Raw genomic sequence first — 23,092 nt, forward strand, 5'->3', positions numbered from 1 at the left:
GGGGATGGCCACGCCGCAATCCCTTCTCCTCCATTCTCCTCTCGGGATCTTGGGCATGCATGCACATGTACCCGGCGTGAGTTTTAAGCCACTGGGTCCTGGACGCAAACCGCAGTCGACTATATGGGAGTCCAGCGACATAGCCATTACGCTAAATTGCTGGTCCCAAAAATGCATGACTTTTTGACAACCCCCTCATAAGTTGGATGTTGGATCTAGTTCACAATGAAATGATGCTTTAAGATATTAATACACTAGTGTAGTCAAAGACAGGCTCCTTTTTCATGTCCCACACCTCCAACCTGGAAAAACAGAAAAAAAAATATACAATATAAAATTAAAGGCCATGCATGATACAATATATTCAAGATGGGATAGTTAACTTTCTTCCCCAAAGAATGATAGTTATGATGAAATGTATGATGGATGTATTAGGCAGTTCCTATTTTAATCTACTTTTATTTTCATTCAATGATGTTTTATAAAATGGCAAATGGGAGTAACTTAAAACAGAACAAAACTTCTTTGATAGTGAGCATTTGAAATGAAGTCTTTATTTTGTCCATATTGCAGGTTAAATAATGTAAAAATTGTGTAGGTTCCTGGACATATTTGCACTGCAAGTTTTCTCCCTTGGTGTTAGAGAATGGGCTGCCTAATTTTTTTTAAACTACCCTATTGGGTTTATTTGATTCTCATGAGATTTGCTAAATGCTGTGCTTTCCTTTGTAAATGTTCTTTAAGTATTTCAATTAAATGGTGATTTATTTTAAAAATCAGTAATAACAAATGTGTAATAGAAGCCTATGTATTACAGAATTCTTAATCTTTAACAAATACATTTAGAACCATTTCGTATTTATTTAACATACAATTGCTGTCTAATTTAATCTAAATTAAATGCTTGCTTGAAATCTATAATTTGGAGGGTTCCTGAACCTCCTTTTATGGCAGGAAAAATAAGAAATCATCAGTTTTGCCCAGAGGCTAGATACTTATCTTTTAAAATCAGGTATTTTGGTCTTGAAATTAAAAACCTAGGTCATTTGGGAAATGCAATTCCAAAGAATGTTTTTGGCAATGAGACATATGTCCCCATTTTCCTTAGAAGGAAATAATTTGTTTTTCTACCATTCAATAAACCTTTATAATTTAGCTGATGCTTATCCAGCACTTTGAAGATCATTTGTTTATGAGGCATATACACACTAAGACTCAATTGTGGGATTTTTGTTGTTTATTTTTAAACAATAGAACACATAACTTTGGGCATTATATATCTGGTACCATCCTAGTTGAAAATATCAATAATAAAAAAAAAGCAGTTGGTTATGAAGTCACCATGAGGATGAGGAGGGAAAAATAGTAGTAAGCATTTCTTGGCATGGTCATTCCAAATGTTGCTGTGCACATCATTGTCTGAAGAATGCTGCTATGAATTAATGCCCTGCTGAAATGCAAATGCAAGTTTAGTTCCAAGGCTTAGTTTGAAAAGGAATTAAGATTTTTCTGGGGGAGGGGATATGGTTGTGGAGAGGGGGGTTGGAATTTCTTTTTTCAAAGCAAAAGAAGAAAATCAGAAGAATCAAAATGAATATTTTTTTTCTGAAAATCAAATTTTATTAATCTAAGTTAAAACCCAAGTAAAAAGAATGAATTACAGTCATTCATGTTTGAGGATTATTATTCATACGTGATTGGCACTATGACTGCAGCACTAATCCATTAAACCTGTGGGGTTTAGCTGCTGCCAAGACATTCTGAGGATACATCCCAGAGTCAACTGATCCAGCTTCTTATCACAGCTTTGCCATTGACCGATCTTGTTGCTTAGGTACATTAATTTTCTTATTTCTCATTTTCCCACTAGGGTAGTTGAGTGATTACATGAGATAATTTCTGTGTCTGGTTATGTTTTCTCTCATTAACATTTATAACATCTTATTTTATCAACAATAACAAGGTAGAGACCAACTTTGCTTCCCTCATTGAACAGTCTATAGCTCCTGGTTCATACCATAGCCTCTCAACAAATATTTCTTAAATTAATCGATCTTCTACAGTTATTGGGTTGTCAGAAAAGTCATGAGGTACCTTTCTGTTTTTCTATGTAAAAATGTGTATGACTTTTCAAACAACCTAATGATTTCCTGAGTTCTCTTGAAGACATGGATTTTTAGTTTTACTCTTTATAAGACTAAATCAATGAAATTTCTTTGAAGTTATATAGACCTATGCAAGAGACAGTCTATGACGAGGACTTGACTTTTCTTTTTGGCATATTGTAATATTTTCTTTGGACCTGAACTTCTTTTCTAGGTACGCCTCACTGATCCTCCCAGCTCCACCTTCACCACCTAATCCAAAATTGTCTACTTATACTGGCCACTCTATTTTTCAAAAACATTCTTAAAGAAAAGATAATAGTCTATAGCAGGTATATAATAACAGCATAACATTTTTCATGCGTGTCTTTACTTTCTTTTCTTTCCTGTTATCCAAAATTGCTCTCTAATACCACTATGGGCTCTGAATAAATAAAGAAAGAAAGAAAAAAGAAAAAAAGTTGTGTCTGATGCTTAATAATCTAAACTCTAGAGTCAGAGGGTTGGAACCCTACGTCTGCTATTTTACCTTGGACAATGTATCTAACCTCTGTGTGTGTGTGTGTGTGTGTGTGTGTGTGTGTGTTTCTTCATCTCTCAAATGAGATTAACAGAATGCCTCTTTTATATTTTTTGAGTATTAAATACTGGACGTTCTCCAAAAGTTCATGGAAAATAAGTATTATGAAAAAAACTATTTATGGATTCAAATTTTTTGCACCAAAATGAGCTCTACCTTGAGTTTGTTTTTCAGTGAACTTCTTGAAGTCCTCTTATAAGTTGTGAAGTGTTTAGCACAAAGACTACCTTGTAGTAAGCTCCATGTAAACTTCAGCTGTTATCATATGTTCAGTCAGGTCCTTAAAATCTGTTTCAAGCTCCTTAACTATTTACTCATCACTAATTTAAATAGCAGTTATGGGAATGCCCGGCATTATATGGATACTGAATATACAAAGTCAGCTAAACTGTGGTTCCTGTATTCTGTAGTTTATAGTCTGGTAGGGTGGTGGACAAATTAACAATAGAGAAAAAGACTGGCTTGAAGAAGGCATATAGGAATAGATCTGGATTGCACAGGTGCTCAGGATGTCACTTACACTGAGCTGAAGTGTTAGTTGGATATGGACGGAACATTCCATCTGTGGAAGCTCAGAACTGTAGGTCACTACAGTGTTCATCAAACTACATATATACAGTTCTATAACTATTACAAAGGATAGTTATCTAAGTCAACAGAACAGTGAGTGTGGGGGTGTCATAGAAGATGGGACCAGAGAGAGATCTTGTCCCAAAGAATTTAAATGTAATTCTTTTTTTGCTTCGTTTTGTTTTGTTTGCTTGTTTTTAAAGAGAGATTTTTGCTGTCAGATGTATGCAACCATAAAGACAAAGAGACAGAAAATGAGATATCATCCCCCACAGAGGGTGCTGCAATCCTTTCTCCTCCACTCTCCTCTCTGGATTTTGGACATGCTCTTATAAGTGCCCAGCATGAGTTTTAAGCTGCCTGGTTTGGAACTTGAAGTGCTGTCTACTATGTGGGAGTCCAGCAGCATAACCATTATGTCATCTGCTGGTCCCAGACTTAAATGTAATCCTGATCAGAATGAGAAGCCAGTGACAGGTGGCTGAGTGGCTGGCATATTGAGCTGCCCTGTGCCAATGAGCTTGGAGTTTTCTTCTAGCAGGCTTGCCCATCTTCAGGCCCAGAATCTTCTACCTTGTACACTATTTCAGCAGTCCAAGACCTGCCAGCCTTCCTTGAGCACAAGAAAAATTAGTCTGAGAGACTTTGCTATGCCCAACCTGCACTTGGTTAACCAAACACTTGGTTCTTTAGGAAAGTTTACAGTTCAGTAATCTCTCTGCTAAGATAGGTCATCTAATCTACATAAACTCATGCTCATCCAGATGCACTATCCTTGGGTTCTTTTTCACAGAGTGATGCACAGATTTTGGTTTTGTTTCAAGGTCAAAAGAAGCCAACAGCACTAACTCTATTTGCAGTATCTCATCTCAACTGATAATTCATAAATGATCTTATCATCTTCCAACAATCCACTTCCCCCAGATCTGACAGACAAATATTTCAGCAGTTGTCAAGGTATCCATCTTACACTTAGGCATACTGGCACTTGGCCCTTTGTAGAGAATAGTGAGAGCAGATGAACCCTTTGGGCACTTGCTGATATGCATTGGTTACTTCATCTGACTCTAAATGAAAAGTAATGTACTTTACATGTGTGGATTTATTTTAGTGGGGGGAAGGGAGACCCTGGTAGTAGTACAGTGAAAACATAATTGGACTCACATGGAAAAGGTTCTGGGTTCCTGTTCTGAGACCTTCCTGGGTATGCTGGACATTCACATGTATGCCTGTGATTCAGGCTGCCTGATACTAGGGATGGATCGTGGCATGAGGCCTCAGTTAAGAGCATCTGAATCTCAGCTTCTCATTCTCATGGAAGAAATAAACGAATGGGCAAAAAAAATTTTTCTAGGCTGCTCGTCTCACTTATTTTTAAGAGGTAGTATATGCTCGATGGTTAAGACCTCTTATTCCAAAGTCACGCAGCTTGATAATTATTCCTGACTCAACAACTGTCTAGTTGTGCGACTTCAGGAAAGTTATTTAACTTTTCAAACTTTGTTAGCTCCTCTGTAGAAAGTTGGGTATTTTGTGTAGCTACTTCATGAGATCAGTATGAAGACTGAATGAAAGAAACAGCTGCAAAAGGGTCCCAGGACGTGCACAGGATAAACATTTTGAAATCGCTAATTGTTGTAGTTACCATTATTATTTTATCTTTTCCTACACTCTCAATTTATACCATAAACTAGAATAGTGATCCTGATTTTTCTTACGCCAATGACATCTCCAGCGATGTATGACATTTAGCAGTTTACGACACTGCGCATTTATGACCTCCTCATTCTGTACATCACAAGTCTATGTGGATTTCACTGGGTTCTTAGCTTCCGGTGTCACAAGGCCGATCTCAAGCTACCAGCCAGGCTAGAGCCTTGCTCTGGTGGCTCCAGGGAGTAATTCCCTTCTGACATCATTCAGGTTGATGAGCAAAGTTTAGTTCCTTACAGTTGTAGAACTGAGGCTCACATTTCTTTGCCACCCAGGAGCCACCAACTGTCCTTCTCATATAGTCCTGTTCATTTTCACACCATGAAGGATGAATCAAATACTTTCTCTTCAGACTTTTCTAACTTCCTCTTTTATGGCCAGTTAAAGAAAGCTTTCCTGTTAAAGGGTTCATGTAATTGGATTACCCTCCTCCCCACAACCACTGACGTCCCTTATCTCCTTTTGGATTTATTTGATGTCGACTGAAAATCTTATTCATCATTCACAGGAGTGAGCGTTCATAATACTCCATGATTTTACTCAGGCTTAAAAAGAAGGAGATTCTAAAAGTGCCAGGGTCACTGAAAGTCAGTCTGAGAATCCTGTCCACCCTAGTATCTAAATGAGATGAGATCAAGTAAACTTGAATAAACTCATTCAAATTCACTAATTCTGTCTATGAACGTATACTGAGCACTCCTCATATCAAGCTGCTGTACATGCTAGATTTGAAAGTACTGATTTTTTTTTCAAGTACTGATTAAGTCTTGGGTCTTGGCAGTTTGTCTTTGAGAAATGATGGTTAGTGAGAAGGGTTGTCTGAAAATCTAGGTCCCCATTTACAAAGTTTATTTTTCTATTCTCCAGTTTGCTCATTCTGGGACTGTAGTATGTACGTATGGGCCTATATTGATGTAACTGAGTCATTCTGTGCCAGGTTTACTAATAGGAAAAACAAATAAGTGGGAAGAGTGATACTACTTAGTTGGTGTCACTTATTTACCTAATAGAGCTTTGAAAAGATTAATAAAGCTGAAGAGGTGGGGTGAGGACATAATAGTTATTGATCCTGCCCGTGTGCCATAAAGTGGGTGAGTATACTTCACGTGTATTAGGTCAGTTAAACTAACCTGCATTACTGTTGCTGTGTCAGTAATGAAAACTGAGGCAAAGGTTTACAAATGTATAATACTGCAAATATTTAAGTATATGTTCTAAATCTCCTCTAACCAGCTATATATCCCCCATCTCTTAACTTTATACTACCTTATATATAATTTTTTTTGGGGGGGAGAAGTTTTTGCTATAGGGCACATGTGCTCACCAGAAAGACAGAGAGACAGAAAGTGAAAAATCACCCCCCAGGGGGGATGGCCACACCGTAATCCCTTCTCCTCCATTTTCCTCTCAGGATCTTGGGCAGGCACGCACACACAAGTGTCCACTGTGAGTTTAAGCCACTGGGTCCAGGACTCGAACCGTGGTCAACCACATGGGAGTCAAGTGACAAAGCCATTACACCAACTGCTGGTCCCACCACCTTATGTATTTTATAACCATTATTTTCCCTATGTTAAGTTAGATTTATCTGTGTATGAGCTTTATCGTGTAGCTTCTTGGAAGCCAGAACTATATATCTTATTCATCCTCATGTTTCTCTAGCAATTATTAGAGTATATGCTCAGTAAATACTGGTTGAATTTGAGCAGTACAAACTACTGTAATGGGATCATCATTGCTTAGCGTGAGGCTGACCTGCTCTCATTCCATTTCCCTTGGCCAATTATGATGAGCATCGATGAAAGAATAGATCCCATATGTTTGATGCGTTATTGAAAACAGCAGTAAAAACTAGTGATTGGCAAATCAAGTTGCAATTGGGGTTTGGAAAAAAAAAATTAGTGGAGAAGTGGGAAGGAATGGCCCTATGATGTCCAAAAGCATTTTCTAGTGATTTCTTTTTTCCCTCACTGGTGTTATACATGTGTATTTTAGGGGAAATTTAATTCATGTGCTTCTGGCTTGTTTATACTTAATACACCAAAGTAATGATTTGTAAAAGCCAGTTGGTGTCTAGGAACTTTTTCTAAAGTAGCTCCTTTGGAGCAAGAAATCAGATCTGAAAACAGAGATTGTTCTAATGTCACTAAGTTGACAACAAGGAACTGTGGGAAACACACTCACTAAAGGATTTGGGTTCTAGCCACAGTTTGTTATTCACTGCTTCCTTTAATAATCCAGATTTCTGGGTCTTAATTTCCTCCTTCATATAAAACAAACAAACAGACAAACAAACTGGGATACACAACCTTAAAATGCACTCTCAGATCTGAAGTTATGGATTAAAATTTTTTATGAAAAATTCAAATACCAGACATCTGCTATATGCTAGGTTCTGTTCAATATACTGTTTGTCTCTTTTTTTAACTTTAGTTTTTATTATTATTTTCATGCTAGAGAGCAGGTTAGTGTGTGTGAGAGGGAAAAAGAGAGAGAGAGGACACCCAGGCAGGGCCCTCCATACCACAATCCCTTTCCTCCAATTCCCTATCCCATCAGGATCCTGAGTAGGTGCACACACACCTGGAATTTCTTTCAAGCTGCTGAGACCAGGACTCAAACCCTGGGATCCAGCTTCCTCTGTGCAGTGCTTAACTGCTGCACTAGAGGACTGGCCCTATCATATACCTACTTTTTGTTTTCCAAAGGGAATGTGCACTTGCCAGAGACAATGGGGCATGGTCATGCCGCAATCTCTGCTCTTCCATTGCTCCATCTTGTTAGGCTCTTGGCACATGTGTGTTAGGCTCTTGGCACTGGTGTGTTTTTCAAACCCCATGATATCTCGCTCCCTAATCAACAGGTTATTGGACTGGCACAGGCTTTATCATTTTTGGGGGGTGTGTGTGGCATTTTATTAGCTATTCAGTTCAAATCTGTGAGGAAGAGTAAATAATTTTAGTTATATTTACAGGTGAGAAAACTAAGGTTTTAGTAATTTGCAATATTACATAACTATTTAAAATATCAGATTTGGGGGCCAGCAATTGGCATAATGGCTATATTGCTAGATTCCCATGTAATCAACCACAGTTTGAGTACCAGACCTGGTGGCTTAAAACTCATATTGGGCACATGTGCGAGTGTGCCCAAAATCCTGAGAGGAGACTGGAGGAGATGGGATTGCAATGTGGTCATCCCCCCAGGGTGGGGGTGATTTCTTGCTTTCTGTCTCTCTGTCTCTCTCTGTCTGTCTGGCGAGTGCACATGCCCTGTAGCAAAAACCTCGCTCAAAAAAAAAAAAATCCGATTTGTAAGTGTTTAGTAAATAATAGTTGTTCTGTGTATGTGGCTCATAGAAGCATGGATGGCCTTTATGCCAGTCAACCTTTCTTGTCATATTCACTCGCAAATATTCCTGAGAATAAACTTCACTTTTCAGAAGGAATGGCATTAACGTATCTTGAAATTGTCTCAGACTTTGTTCACGACACAAAATGATGTCAGGACACAAAACAAATATTCATGTGTTTTCAAAGATGCTGAGAATGTGCACTTACCTCTTACAGTATCACCCCTAGATGAGTCAAAGGACTTGGACTGTGGTTGAAAGTGCCTTCTTCAAAACATATGCAATATTTATAGGGCTGCTTGGAATAAGCCAGCTGAAGATTTAATGATAATAATCTCCATATTTCTTCTAAAATTGATTTCCGGATTCAATGAACTTGGAAAGAGTCTTGGGACATCAAATAAGTAAAGATCTTAACATGAAATGAACCTTCGGAATATGTCCATAAATTTACATTTTAAACATGAGCAAAAAATATATATCTTCACCCATTATTAAGGTGATACTTTAATGAAAAATTTTCATTTGCATGAAATAAACCTTTTTGGCTACAGATGAAAGGATTTTATGGTAGCGACAATGGTTTTGTGAGTGAAATGATCCCAGCATCATCAGGAACGAATCACAAGTGCCTCCCATATGAATTACAGTGCCATGAGTCTTAAAAAGGTATTTCTGTGGAAAGCATTCTTCCCATCTGCAACAATCAGACTCTGCTTTGAAGTCCTGCCGCAGCCTCACAGACTGCCACATGCTACCCAAATTTCTCTCTCGACTTGAGTTCGACTGCACTTTCCTAAAGAACAATATGGTAACTTAATGACAGAGAGGTTTAGAGAGGAAAATGGCTGCCCTGTATGTGCATTCTTCAGTAATGCTTTCTGAATCTAGCTGTAGGAAACACAGCAGTGTATGTTCAAAATTAAGTGTCAAGTGTAAAATGGGATAAAAATGTGTGACTCTTTGGATCCCTACTGTATTGAATTTGTGATGGAGTCCTCACAAACAGTTCAGACCCACATGAAATCCTGTTAATAAACGAGTAATTGGCATTGAGACTTTTTAAGCTATAAAAGAGTTACAAAAATGATGTCAGTCATTGTAAGATATTAGTTGTTAGTATTCCAGTAGATATATGCACTGCAGTTGCTCTTACTCCACTACCTCTACAGAATGGCAACCTGGGATGGGAGGATACCAATGTCTTTTTTTTTTTTTTTTTTTTTTTTAACTTGAAGCTTTTCTCAACAGACACAGAAAAATAGTAGTGAGGGAAAACTTGTAGTGAATGGAGACCGACGTCCACAAAGTTGGGAGATTTATAAGTAGAAGTAAAATGCTTGTCCAATCAATCAGTTTGTGTTACTGTTTCTTTATTAACCAAATAAATCATGACCCAAGTACCTTTCTATGAGGGTTAGCTGCTGATTCTAAAGTCTGGTCCTTTTTATGATAGAATGGCAGGATAGCAATAGTAACTAAACTGCTGGTTGAGAATTTCCAACCTTTAACAGAATTACTTCAGTTTGGACCTCTGTGGAGACTTTCAATGCTGTTTAAAAACAGACTTTCTGGCAGTATCTCTCCTTTCTCTAACTTTTTATATGAATTCTAGTTGTCTGCACCAGACATTACTAAACACGCATAGGTTCTAAGAGAATTAAGCTGATAAAAATTTTGACTATACTTTGCTCCCAATTTGTCTTAACATGCTCTACCATTTATATTCTATCCTCGCACTACTCTGGTGACAAAGAGCAATTATGAAAAGGAAAGGTCTCTTTCGATCTTTAGATAATACATAATAATGCTAGGAACAAATAAATGCTAGTATGTACTGATACAGTTTTGATCATGTACAGAGTTATTATTTGCCATCTTAAATATAAAATTAAAAATCTAACGACTCAAACAGAGAATTGATTGGTACATTAATGCACTTAAAATAGTATTGTGGAGAACATAAAAAAATGTTTCCACTCTACTGACATTTGTGAATTTATGAAAAAAAAATTGTAAGTCTGTTTCGTGTAGAAAATATATCCAAACAACAAACATGGAATGCACAAAAGTAGAATGGGTCCACTATGTGGGAGTCCAGTGATGTAACTGTTTCAGCATCTACTGGTCCCACAAATAATGGGATCATTTAAAAATGCCAACATAAGGGAACCAGCAGTTAGCGTAATGGCTATGTCGCTGGACTCCCATGTAGTCAACCGCGGTTCCAAACCCGGTGACTTAAAACTCATGCCGGGCACGTGTGCGTGCGTGCCCAAGATCCCGAGAGGGGAATGGCGGAGAAGGGATTGCAGCGTGACCATCCCCCCTGGGGGGTGATTTCTCACTTTCTGTCTCTATGTCTCTCTCTGTCTGTCTGGCGAGCGCATGTGCCCTATAGCAAAAAAACTTCTCCAAAAAAAAAAAAATGCCAACATAATATGACTTAAGTAGAAACAAACCACTATACCAGAGTGCCAGAAAATTAAAATGAAATAGATAATTCGAAACTGCTCCCATATTTAAAGCTTATTTAATACTATTGTGTCGTTGGAAGAATCATGACACATTTTTGCATAGAAAAATGGAAAAAATATGTCATGTCTTTCCTGATGACTCAAATTTACTTCTAATAAACTTTTAAAAAAAAGCAGAGACTTTAAAATTAAAATACTCTTCCAATTCTTTTCCTCAATGGTGTCTCAGTCTTGGTAGTTACCAGTTCAGTTGTGTGTGGCCATCAAAAGAAATGATTAGTAACAGTATGGAGGTTCCTCAAAGATCTACAAATAGAACTACCATATAATCCAGCAATTCCACCCTGGGTACCTACCCGAAGATCAGAAATACACTCATTCAGGAAAACACTTGCACATTCATTTCATTGCTGCATTATTCACAATTGCTAAGACATGGAATCAACTCAGATGTCCAAGAACAGATGAATGGATTGAAAAAAATGTGGCGCGTATGTACTATGGACTACTATCCAGTCATAAAAACCAATGAGACCCTGGCATTTGGTAGAAAGTGGACAAATGTGGAAGTTTTAATACTAAGCGAAGCAAGTCAGACTATGAAAGAAAGGCATTGTATATCCCCACTTAACATATACCTAATGATTGCACTCTATGGTAGAAATTAAAAGATTGGAAGGTATGAAAGTATGGACAGCAACCATCAATATCAGAGACAGATTGGGAGCAAGGCAGAAAATGAGCTGGGTTGTAGGGGGGAGTCAAGGGAGAAAGATAATGAAAATAATAAAAATGAAATGATTAGTTATAACCATTGTAACTTCCTTCTCATGCTTACAATTTCATGCTGAGTAGACTCTTTTTAAACAGCCAGGCTACATTTAAATTTCCATAGTGGTGATAGTGCCAGAGGTAGTATTTTATTATTGCCTCATTCTAAAATGTTTCTTCAAAAAAAATTAAAGTATCTTAAAAATATATATTTCTTGGGACCAGCAGATGGTGTGATGGCTACATTGCTGGACTCCCATGTAGTTGACTACGGTTTGAGTCCCAGACCCAGTGGCTTAAATTCACACCGGGTACATGTGCATGCGTGCTCAAGATCCTGAGAGGAGAATGGAGGAGAAGGAATTGTGATGTGGCCATCCCCTTCCAAAAAACATGTATATATAAAAATATATATTTTAAAGAATTTTGTTGTCAATTTAGGAAATAGGGACAACTGCCAAGGCTGATTTTCAATCAAGGAGTATGGATACCAGTTACCACCAAGAGCCTGCCCATATGGCTACGCGGCTATCCAGATTCCTCCCTCAGCTCTGCCCTCCCCACTCTACAAAAGCAAAACTAGAGGTATATGTGGGTGCTGAAAATACAGTTATAGCTCCATATCTAGTGATTGCTTGAACCACAATGTACCATGCTGTATGGACAGGTTTCCTCACTTGATCAGCCTATCAGCCCTCATACTCAGGAAACTCCAGCTATCTTGAGGGCAGGGTCTCTGCTATAATTTTTCAATTATAAAGATTGTATTTAGTTTATTGTGACAAGTAGGGTGACCTTTTGTGTTTTTGTGGCACTTGACACATATATAATTAAGTGAAATTTGCAATCATGCTCATTATAAACATGTTACATGATCTATCAAATACACATATACACACGTGCACATGCATGCACACACACACACACACACACACACACACACACACACACACACAGATACTTTTATCTCTCTTGTCTTGAAAAATTAAACTTGGGGCCAGCAGTTAGCATAATGGCTATGTCACTGGCCTTGCGGTTCCAGTCGACCGCGGTTCGTAGTTGACCCAGTCGCTTAAACTCATGCTGGGCGCATGTGCGTGCGTGCCCAAGATCCCGAGAGGAGAACGGAGGAGAAGGGATTGCGGCGTGGCCATTCCCCCAGGGGGTGATTTCTCACTTTCTGTCTCTCTGTCTCTTTCTGTCTGTCTGGCGAGCACACGTGCCCTATAGCAAAAACCTCTCCAAAAAAAAAGAAAAATTAAACTTTATCTTTGGTAGCCACACTCAGCTGGCTGTTCTATTATTTCTAATATGTACAGCAGCAATGGATACAATAGAATTCAGGATGACAAAACTTAAAAAATTATTATTGAATTCATTCTTTTGGTTGAAAGAAAGAGCAGGGCTTGGTAGAAATTTTATTTCTTTACTTCATTTGAGTGTTTTGTTCAGGCATAACTCTGAGTTCAGCTGCCTGTCTCTGACTCCAGAGATCACATGGGTAACATGTGAATGGAAATAAACCCTGTAGGTAAAAGAGGAATTTGGATGGAGATCAAAGATTAACTTCATTCCCTTTTTTCCTTCCACTTTTTACTGTCCCATCTAAATTTGGTATTTTATGGAACTTTTTTCATTCCCACAGGAAAAAGTAAAGTTAAATCAGATTTGGGACTTTCTCTCTCCCTTTGTCTCTCTCTCTCTCTCTTTAAATCCATGCAATTTGATTTACTCTGCAGTGATTTTAGTAATTGAATTATCAATTGCCAAAAACCTTCAATATGGAAGATACAGTATACTGGCTTCATTTATTCTTACCGTTTAAAATGATCACTGTGGTCCTGGTTTAGGTTACAGGAAAAGTTGTCTCAAATATTGAATATTATGATTACAGGAATGAGTACTTGCCTATGAGTTACTTTTATTTTTCTGGAGTGAAACTAATTACAAAGTGCTATTAATCTTGACTTAGACAAAGAAAGTTTCTAAGCATTAGGGATTTTAAAAATTGCATTACATTTTTTTCTGATACTCCTCCTTTTTGTATGTCATCAGGTACTAAAGTGGAGTATATTAGGGTCAGTCTCATTCCTAAATGGCCTATGTAAAAGATTTTTGCTGGAATTATCATAAAGTCCATAGGAAATGAGACACACTGAAATACTTGAAAACAACTTTTATCTAAGTTTTGATTTTTTAGTATAATTTTTGCCCAATATATGGTTTTTTGTTTTTTGGGGGGTTTTTTGAGAGGTTTTTGCTATTGGGTACATGTGCTCGCCAGACAGACAGAGAGAGACAGAAAGACAGAAAGCGAGAAATCACCTCCCATGGGATGGTCACGCCACAATCCCTTCTCCTCCATTCTCCTCTCGGGATCTTGGGCACGCACGCACATGTGCCCGGCATGAGTTTAAGCCACCGGGTCAGGGACTCGAACTGCTGTCAACTACATGGGAGTCCAGCGACATAGCCATTACGCTAAATGATGGTCCCCCAAATATATGTGTTATGTAAGTGAACAAAAGTAAAATCATGTCTTCTAATTTAGAAAGAATAATACAAGAAGGTAAAATTTTGAATTAATGTAAACTTTTCAACAATGGAGCCAGCTGGTGGTTTAGGTGGTTAAGGCATCTGGGTCCCACCCAGCCAACCCTGAGGTTCAAGTTCTAGACCTGGCAGCTTGAGAGCCATGCTGGCTGCATGTGCATGCATGCCCAAAAATCCTGAGAGAAAATCTTTCTCACTTTCTCTCTGTCTCTCTCCAGCAAGTACACATACCCTATAGTAAAAAGAATGAAAGAATAAAACTATAGTGACAAGAAAGACCGGTTGCTAGGGCTTGAGGGGCAGGAGAAATGTTAATGGGTGGAGCATGGATATTTTTTATGGCAGTGAAATTGTTCTGTAATGTACTACAATGGTGAATACATAACATTATGCATTTCACATAATGCACAAAACCCGTATAAAATTGTACAACACAGATTGTAAACTCTGTCTGTGAACTCTAGTTAATAATAATGTTTTAGGGGCTGGTAAGTGGGGTGGTATTTAAAGGCACTGGACTCCCACATGGCCAACAGCAGTTTGAGAGTTCCAGACCTGGTGGCTTGCTCTCTCACTTTCCCTCTCTCTCTCTCAGTCTCTCTTTCTCTGTCTCTTTCTGTTCTAACTAGAAAAAAATAATAAATAAAAATAATAAAACCATTCTAAAAAATAATAATAATTTATCAAGAGGCCAGAATTAGGCATGGTAGTTAAGGCACTGGACTCCCTCATGCCCACTCATGGTTCAAGTCCTAGACCGTGTCTTGGAAATCATACCAGGCACATGTGCATGCTTGCCCAAAATCCTGAGAGGAGAATAGAGAAGGGATTGTGGCATGGCCATTCCCTAAGGAGGTGCTTTCTTGTGATTTCTCTCTTTCTCTCTTTGGTTCTGTCTCTGTCTTACTCTGGTGAGCACACACGCCTTATGGAAAAACATCTTTAATATTTTGTTGTTGTTGTTCAGGATGATATTTATGGTAATGTCCTTGATTTTATTATCATGTACTGCATGCACACTTTTAAAAACATATTGTATGCTATAAAGAGGTACAATGATTGGATGTAAATAATAGATAATAAATTTTTTTAGAAAGATTAGGGTGGCCAGCAGGTGGCATGGTGGTTAAGGTGTTGGACTCTCACATGCCAACCATGGTTAGAGTCCATCCTGGAGACTTGCCATCTCACTTTCTGTTTGTAGCTTTCTCTCTACACATGCCCTGTAGGAACTTAAAATAAAAATGATGATGATGATAAACAAAGTTAAATCATTCTTTTTTAAAAAAAATGCAAGATAAGCATGACTAACTAACTAATAATAATGTATCAAAATTGATCTATGAATTGTAACAAATGCACCACACTAATACATGTTAATAACAGAAGAAGGGTAGTACATATGAGAATTCTCTTGTTTTCTTCTAGACTTTCCTGTAAACCAAAATTGGGTTAAAAAATAAAGTGTATTAATTATATAAATGTCATTTATATAAATATTAAATAATTCATTATAAGATTATAAAGCATATAAAAAGTGTCTAGACACATGTTATTTATTTTTATACCATTTTGTTTTGCAATTTTCACTGCTATTAGGTTGGATACAACATTAAATCTCCTATAATGGTGAATATGAAATGTTTGAATTCGGTAACATGGAAGAATACATATCTGGAAACCTTCTTACATGAAAATATCTTAAGTGTAAAAACCACTCTTCAAAAATGTGTGGATAACATCCAAAAAGATAAAGGCAGAGAAGTGGAAATGAAACAGCTGGGTACCCTGGGGATGTCTATCCCCAAATCTCTCTCGAACTGGTCAGAATTTGAATATCAATACAGGTTACTACATATGGCAGGAGGGAGTGAGAATCCATGCCTTCAGCCTATAAAGGGAAAGGAATTTGATTTCAGACTAGAGTAAGGAAAGGAATGACAAAGGGTGAACTCTAAGGAAAAGGATGAATAGGAGAAATGAGATCACTGCCAATAATAGACAAATCTATATCAGCTACTGCTATCAATAGAGGGAGTTTTGTAAAGACCAAGGAGAAGAAGTAAAAGAAAAGAGGATAAAAAAGTCATGAGTGTCTTCTCCACGAGAATTTGTAATCAAGTTTTTTAGTCCATGTTTGTAATGTATGCTCAAACAAACAACCAAAATGACAACCAGTTTCTACAATCTAAGAATTGAAAATTGATCCTGGATGGCAGTGTTCCAAACATTGAACAGAGCAGACAAAATCACGCTCTAGTCAGGCTTCGAAGATAGATATAATTATAAACAAAGTATCATAGACTGGTAGTTTATGAAGAGCAGAAACTTATTTCTCAAATTTCTGGAGGCTTTAAGTTCAAGATCAGGGTCACTGCATGATCAGGTCCTGGAGAGAGCCTTCTTCTCAATTGCAGACTATGGACTTCTTGGATCTTCACATGGTGCCAAGAGGGCTAGAGAATTCTCTGGGATTCCCTTTCCAAGGGCATTAATCCCATTCATGAGGACTTTACCTAAGTACCAAAAGTGTCCACTTCCTAATGCCATCACAATGGGGATTAGGATTTCAACATACAAATTTGGTGGGTGGTGGACACAGACATTTGGTCCAGGTTTCATGATTTCACACATACATTTGCAGGGAATATGAGCATAAAATACAAAATACAACAATAGCAAGCAAGCCAACAAAAGACAAAAAAGAGGAAAAGAATAAAGGCTTCTTAAGGGATAAATTCACAGAAGCAAACAAAGAGCAAATAAACCAAAAGATATCAAACATCAAATACAGAATATAAAATAACTATGCTGAAAAAAATAAAAAGAAGAAATAAAAATATGAGCAAAGGAATAATAGAATATAAAAATGAATAGAAAATTATAAAATATAACCAAATAAAAATTATAGAATTAAACTATATAATAACTGAAATGAAAATATCAATGAAGGTGTTCTATAGCAGATTAGAGATAGTCTTAAAGCTACATCTGAATCAAAAATGTACATAACACAGGACAGAAAGAGAGATGGAAATTATGAGAGAAAACCTGAGAGATATTGAGAGACATTGGCTAATCACAAACATCTCATTGGAATTTTAAAATAAGATAAAGAAATAATTTTATTTCAGTGAATTTAAACACTTACATAAAAGAAACATATTCCTAGAAAAATGTAACTCAGAAGCATGAGTCATCTTATAATTGCTAAGAAAATTCAGTCAGTTAAAAATTTTCCTCAAAGGGAACACCAGACTCAAATAGTTTTGTAGGTGATTTCTACTCAACATTCTAAGGTTAGATAATGAAAAAAGAGAAGAGAGTCTCAGCCTTAATTGAACACGGCCAATGTAAGAATGAAAAATTATAGATTAACTCCATTCATGAACAGAGGTGGAAAGAGTTCTAAACAAAATAACAAAACACACCTGGCTCTGTGCTGAAAGGTAGTGCAGGAGCTAGGAAGTGGTATGGTGGGAAAGCACTGGACTCCAATATGGATGACTGAAGTTCAAGTCCTGGACCTGACAGCTTTCTCTCTAACTGTCTCTATCTAGTGAGCTCACATGCCCTATAGCAAAATCCATTTTTTCAAGTCCTGGACCTGACAGCTTTCTCTCTAACTGTATCTAGTGAGCTCACGTGCCCTATAGCAAAATCCATTTTTTTTTAAACAATTGACTTAATATAGCTTGCTGCCACATGATAGGGACATTCTATATCAAATTACACTCTATATCTATTCATAATAAGAACTCTAATTCAAACTAGAAATCGAGAGCTCTTTCCTTACTGAATGAAGTCATAATAAGATGCCATTATTTACCCACCTGCTAAACAAATCACAACACCATTGGCAAGTATGTGACTAAATTGGAATTCTTACACATGGGGGTCCTCAAGAAATTCTTGAAAGATGATAATAAAAAAATATATACATGTATTTTATTTTTTATATTTGAGATATTTTTGCTATCGGGTGCAGGTGCTCATTGGAGAGATAGAGACAGACAGACAGAAGGCAAGAAATCATCCCCCTGGGGGATGGCCATGCCACAGTTCCTTCTCCATTCTCCTCTCCGGATTTTGGGCATGCATGCACATGTGCCTGGCATGAATTTAAGTCACCAGATCCAGACTTGAACCAGGATTGACTACCTGGGAGCCTAGCAGCCTAACCATCTGCTGGTCCCGTCTATGTATATATTTTTTAAATATTTGGCATTATTCAATAAACTCTTACTTTAATTCCATTTTTTCCACAAACTTTTTGAAGTCCTCTCCTATGTACTGCTTCTGAGAACAGAATTTGGTTATAGCCTTTTGAAAATAATCTGGCATTATCTAGAAAATGTTAATACTCAACAACCCCATTCCACTCTTCCATTTGTGCACCAGAAGACCTACATAAGGTCTATTCATGATAACATTATAATAATAAAAATCTCAAGTTGTGTAATAACATAAAAACTGCATGTCTACCAATAAGAGAATGGGTAAAATATTCGATAACTGTAAAAATGACTTGCTAGAACAAGGAATTATAACCACATGCATCAACAGAAACTAGCTGTGAAAATGCAAGTTGTAAAAGTATGAAACTATTTGTGTAAATTCAAAAACAAGCAAATTAAGCAAAGAAAATAGATGGAACACAGGCATCAACACAGAGTCTTGATTTCCCACAAGGAGGAGGACCGTTGCAATCAGAGAGTCACACAGGAGGTTTCAAAATGATTGCTAATATTGCTTTCCTCAAGTGGACAGGTGAGTGGGCAGGTATTTGTCATATGCCTATACATATAACACATAAAAATGTTATTTATATAGTTGGCATTTATCAAACATTTTATAATAAAACAGTATGTATAAGCATCTAAGGTGATACTAATGTAATATTGTAGAACAATTGCTTTTATAATAAAGATAGAGGATGGCAACAGGAAGTATATGGCCAGCAGATGAGAGAGTTTCATGTTGTTAACAATGACCGAATGCTAGTCAAGTTTCTCATTTAGACGCATACAGAATGTGTCCTAAAAGTTAGTGCCATACACTGATGCAGAGCCAGACTGACTGGTACAAAGCTTGGTTGTGATATGTCTTAGCTGTGGGAACTTGAATTTTGGTTCCCTTACCTGGAAAACAGAAAGAATAATAGTATCTAACCCATATAGTTATTCTGAGTGTAAAATGAATTAGCATATAGAAAATGGTGAGAGAGAAGCTGCACAGAATTAATGCTCAATCAATGTTAGACTCTAGCAGTCATTTGCTCTTGACTTCATCCTTTGAAATGCTGTGTTTGTATTATGGTAGGCTTTGGTCATTTGACGAAGCAATTGATGACATTGGCTGATGGACGTGTGGTGTTGGCTCTAGAAGGAGGACATGATCTCACAGCCATCTGTGATGCATCAGAAGCCTGTGTAAATGCCCTTCTAGGAAATGAGGTAAAAAAGCAAAAGTACAAAAGGTCAGAGGGAAAAAAAAGGGATGTACGCATGCAAATTTCAATGTATATTTTATTTTCACTCGTTTGTTCTTAGAATGTTACTCTTACCTTTAAGGAAAAAGGCAAGGTTCAGATAAGAGAAGTCTACGTGCTCTCCTATTATATTTACAACTTTTTCCCAGGTAGAGACTCCATATAGTACTTCCCTTCAATCAGGCTAGTCATAGAACTAAAAAAATGAGTGAATCTAGCTTTTGGAAAAAGAATGCTTTGTTTACTGACCTAATCAATGAGCATTAAAACATCAAATAAGAAATAACACTCCAAAAATTTTCTGTCAAAATATCCATGGGACTATGTTAGTTCAGGAAAAAAAAAAAAGAAGAAAAAAAGAACCGATAAACTATTTTTGTCAATATTTAATAATTTTATAGGCTAAGAGACAAATATTATATATCTATCTTATGGATGGTGATGAGTCTCAAAATGGTTGAAAAACTCATCCAACATCATGCATGGAGAATGCCTTAGATCCAACATTGTACCTAAATAACAAAAGTCACCTTTTTTTCCTTTCAAATTAAACAATTACATTGCAACATATTTTTCTGCCCTGTCTGCAGACTTCAGGTGCAATTGTTACGAGTTTTGCTTCTAAATCATTGCAAGTTTTTGGACAAATTAATTGCAATGCAGCAAATATTTCTAAATTTGTTTATATTCATTAATATTATCAATTTACTTATTTATCAATTTACTTATTTTTTTCATAGCAAATATGTGGTAATATCAATATTAGGATTATTGTGTTTATTTTGCCTTTTGTGAACTTGAAATATAGCTGCTTAAAGAATAAGCATATAGGGACCAGCAGTTAGTGTAATGGCTATGTCGCTGGACTCCCACGTAGTTGACTGCGGTTCAAGTCCCGGACCTAGTGGCTTAAACTCATGCCGGGCACGTGTGCGTGCGTGCCTAAGATCCCAAGAGGAGAACGGAGGAGAAGGGATTGTGGCGTGGCCATCCCCCCTGGGCGGTGATTTCTCGCTTTCTGTCTCTCTGTCTGTCTCTGTCTGTCTGGCAAGCCCATGCGCCCTATAGCAAAAACCTCTCTCCCCCCGCCCAAAAAAAGAATAAACATATACAAAATATTTTTGAAATCTATCATTCGTATTACTTTCTATGACAAAACCCCTTTTTTTGCACATCAAACACATAGCTTTTATTGTCATCATTATGTTATAAACCTGTAGCTTCAACATGATTATTTTGCCATACTTGCTGTGGTAAATGTGTATACTTTTCATTGAAAGAAAAAACGTAAGAACACTTGAGCACCTGCTCAAGTACTTCATTTATACTGTTGCATAATTTTATCTAGTACAATAACATGAAAGATATAATTATCTAATAATTAGCGTCAACTATAAACTGCACTTTGGGCTTACAAATAATTGAAGGTGTCTAAGATTTTCTAAACTGTTGAGAGTCTTTCTGAGACTTCTATGAATCAATAATGGCAAACAATATAGTTTTTTTTGGCAATAAAGTAGTGTAAAATAAGCTATTTCTATTTTATTTTAATATTAGGCTGTTCTGTTTACTCAAGAGATAACTTTTTTTTAGATAATCACTCATATTCTCAAATCACTTATTTGATTTTAAATATAGAAACATTTTAGAGAGGCAGACTGGATTCAATTTTGCATTTTAGAGGTTCACACCAGATGTGCAGAAAATCAAAGTAGGTTGTGGATTGTGGCTCCACGGATGACTGACCTGCCCAGAAAGAAATGTTACCCAACTGCAGACGCCAACTACCTTTCTGACTGTGTGGAAGGAAATTATGGATTTCACTGCCCTCTTTGAACACACCCAGCAAATTAAGATTCTGTCTCTAATGTCCTTGTCATCTCTGTACTAGGTCCAACTGTATTCTCCCAAGGGAATATTTCCAGTAAGGATGGAGTAATCAGTCCTCTAATATCTTTCTTTAAGAGATGACTGTGTTTCAGAAGAGATCCAGTGGTGTGGATTGCACATTTTGTTTAATTTATAAGAGTTTACTAAAAAGCAAAATGGATGTGTTTTGTGCTTTCCTTCCACTTCATACCCTTTTGACTGGGAGGTCTGTGTTCACTTTCATACACACGCTTTTCCTGGCATCAAATAGGTTGATTTCACAGAGCAATTAATGACATTAGAAGAATGTCAGCTGTTTTAAAGCTTGAGTCTTGCACCTTTTCTCTATATTTTTAGAAAGACTAACCCTGAGGTAGAATAAGAGAAAAGGCTCATTGGTGAATCTTAAATCTGCCCATTGTGTGGGTATAGATTGCTAAAAATTCTGGTAAGTGATTACTAAAATAAATATTCTGGGCTATATTGATGATTCAATTGATTTTAATCCCATGAATATCTTACAGTAAATTTGATTTAGTTATTATAATGCCCTAAATCCCATCATGTCCTTTTTGGTTGACTATCTTTGATGGCATAAGTACAATCTAAAATTAATTCATAATGACCTAAAGATAAGGAGATTTAAATATCTATGTCTTTCTATTATTTTGTATTTCTATTTTTTTTTTTCCAGTGAGACTTCTTAGGACCTTAAGTAACAATAATAGATTTTCCACAAAATACTTTAAGGATAACAAACAGACTTGATATGGTGAACTTTCAAATGTAAATTTTGTTGCATCTAGTCTATTAGTGCATGGAGGAACAAAGCTAAGAAAAAGAATTTTTAAAATGGAAAATGGAACAAAAATACAAATGTGTTGTACATTATAATTCATGTGGAAAAAGGAAATGAAAATGTAATACTTGAAACAACTCGAGAAACAAAGAGTTCTTCTCACTTTCATTGACAATATAATTTATAAACCAAGGCGCTTTTTTTGTATTTTTTCCGGGTCAAAGGTCATCATGACTACATTAAGGTTTTAAATTTCTTTCCTTTAGTAAAAATAATATATAAGGCATATTGCATGTACCTCACCATTTTTTAAAAAGTGCATCTATGCAGTTTTCACACTAGTTTTACGTGATAAGCTCTGAATACAAAAGTAAAAAGGGATGCCTTTCAGATACCAATTATTGCAATTTAAAATCCCAATTTCCCTCCAAAACCCCTTCCTGAGTGATTAATAGAGCAATTATAACTTATTATCTGGGATCTCACTTTTACAAATAACAAAATGTAGTGAAGCTGGAGCTTAAAGCATTGGCAGAACCTACTCTGGCGTCTCAACACTGAACATGCAATTGAACTCAAATTAGAAAGGTCAAGAATGGCCTTTTTGAGGGACTCTGCACTTTGTCAGATGTATTTATTCATGTGCAGAGGATTAGAATTCATAAACATTTTGCCAGTTTTTTGAATGCTATATCTTTCCCTTGTTGTTCTTGGCCAGGCCATGTCAATACAGCAAAATGCTGCTACTTATAACTTATTATCGGCAGAATAATACGTATTACATAACCCAAAGGAATTGTAAAATCAGCAGG

General features: G+C 36.8%; 1 protein-coding gene across 1 annotated transcript in view; it reads left to right on the forward strand.

The window, feature by feature from the left end:
• Window positions 1-23,092, forward strand: part of HDAC9 (histone deacetylase 9) — an 865,518-nt gene that overhangs the window by 769,631 nt on the left and 72,795 nt on the right. The window contains exon 23 of the mRNA XM_027774184.1: window positions 19,444-19,577. Coding sequence (XP_027629985.1) covers window positions 19,444-19,577 — 134 coding nt within the window. The remainder of the gene's footprint in view (window positions 1-19,443; window positions 19,578-23,092) is intronic.

Source organism: Tupaia chinensis, unplaced genomic scaffold (assembly GCF_000334495.1).
Source record: "Tupaia chinensis unplaced genomic scaffold, TupChi_1.0 Scaffold000410_1, whole genome shotgun sequence".
Taxonomy (NCBI): Eukaryota; Metazoa; Chordata; class Mammalia; order Scandentia; family Tupaiidae; genus Tupaia; species Tupaia belangeri.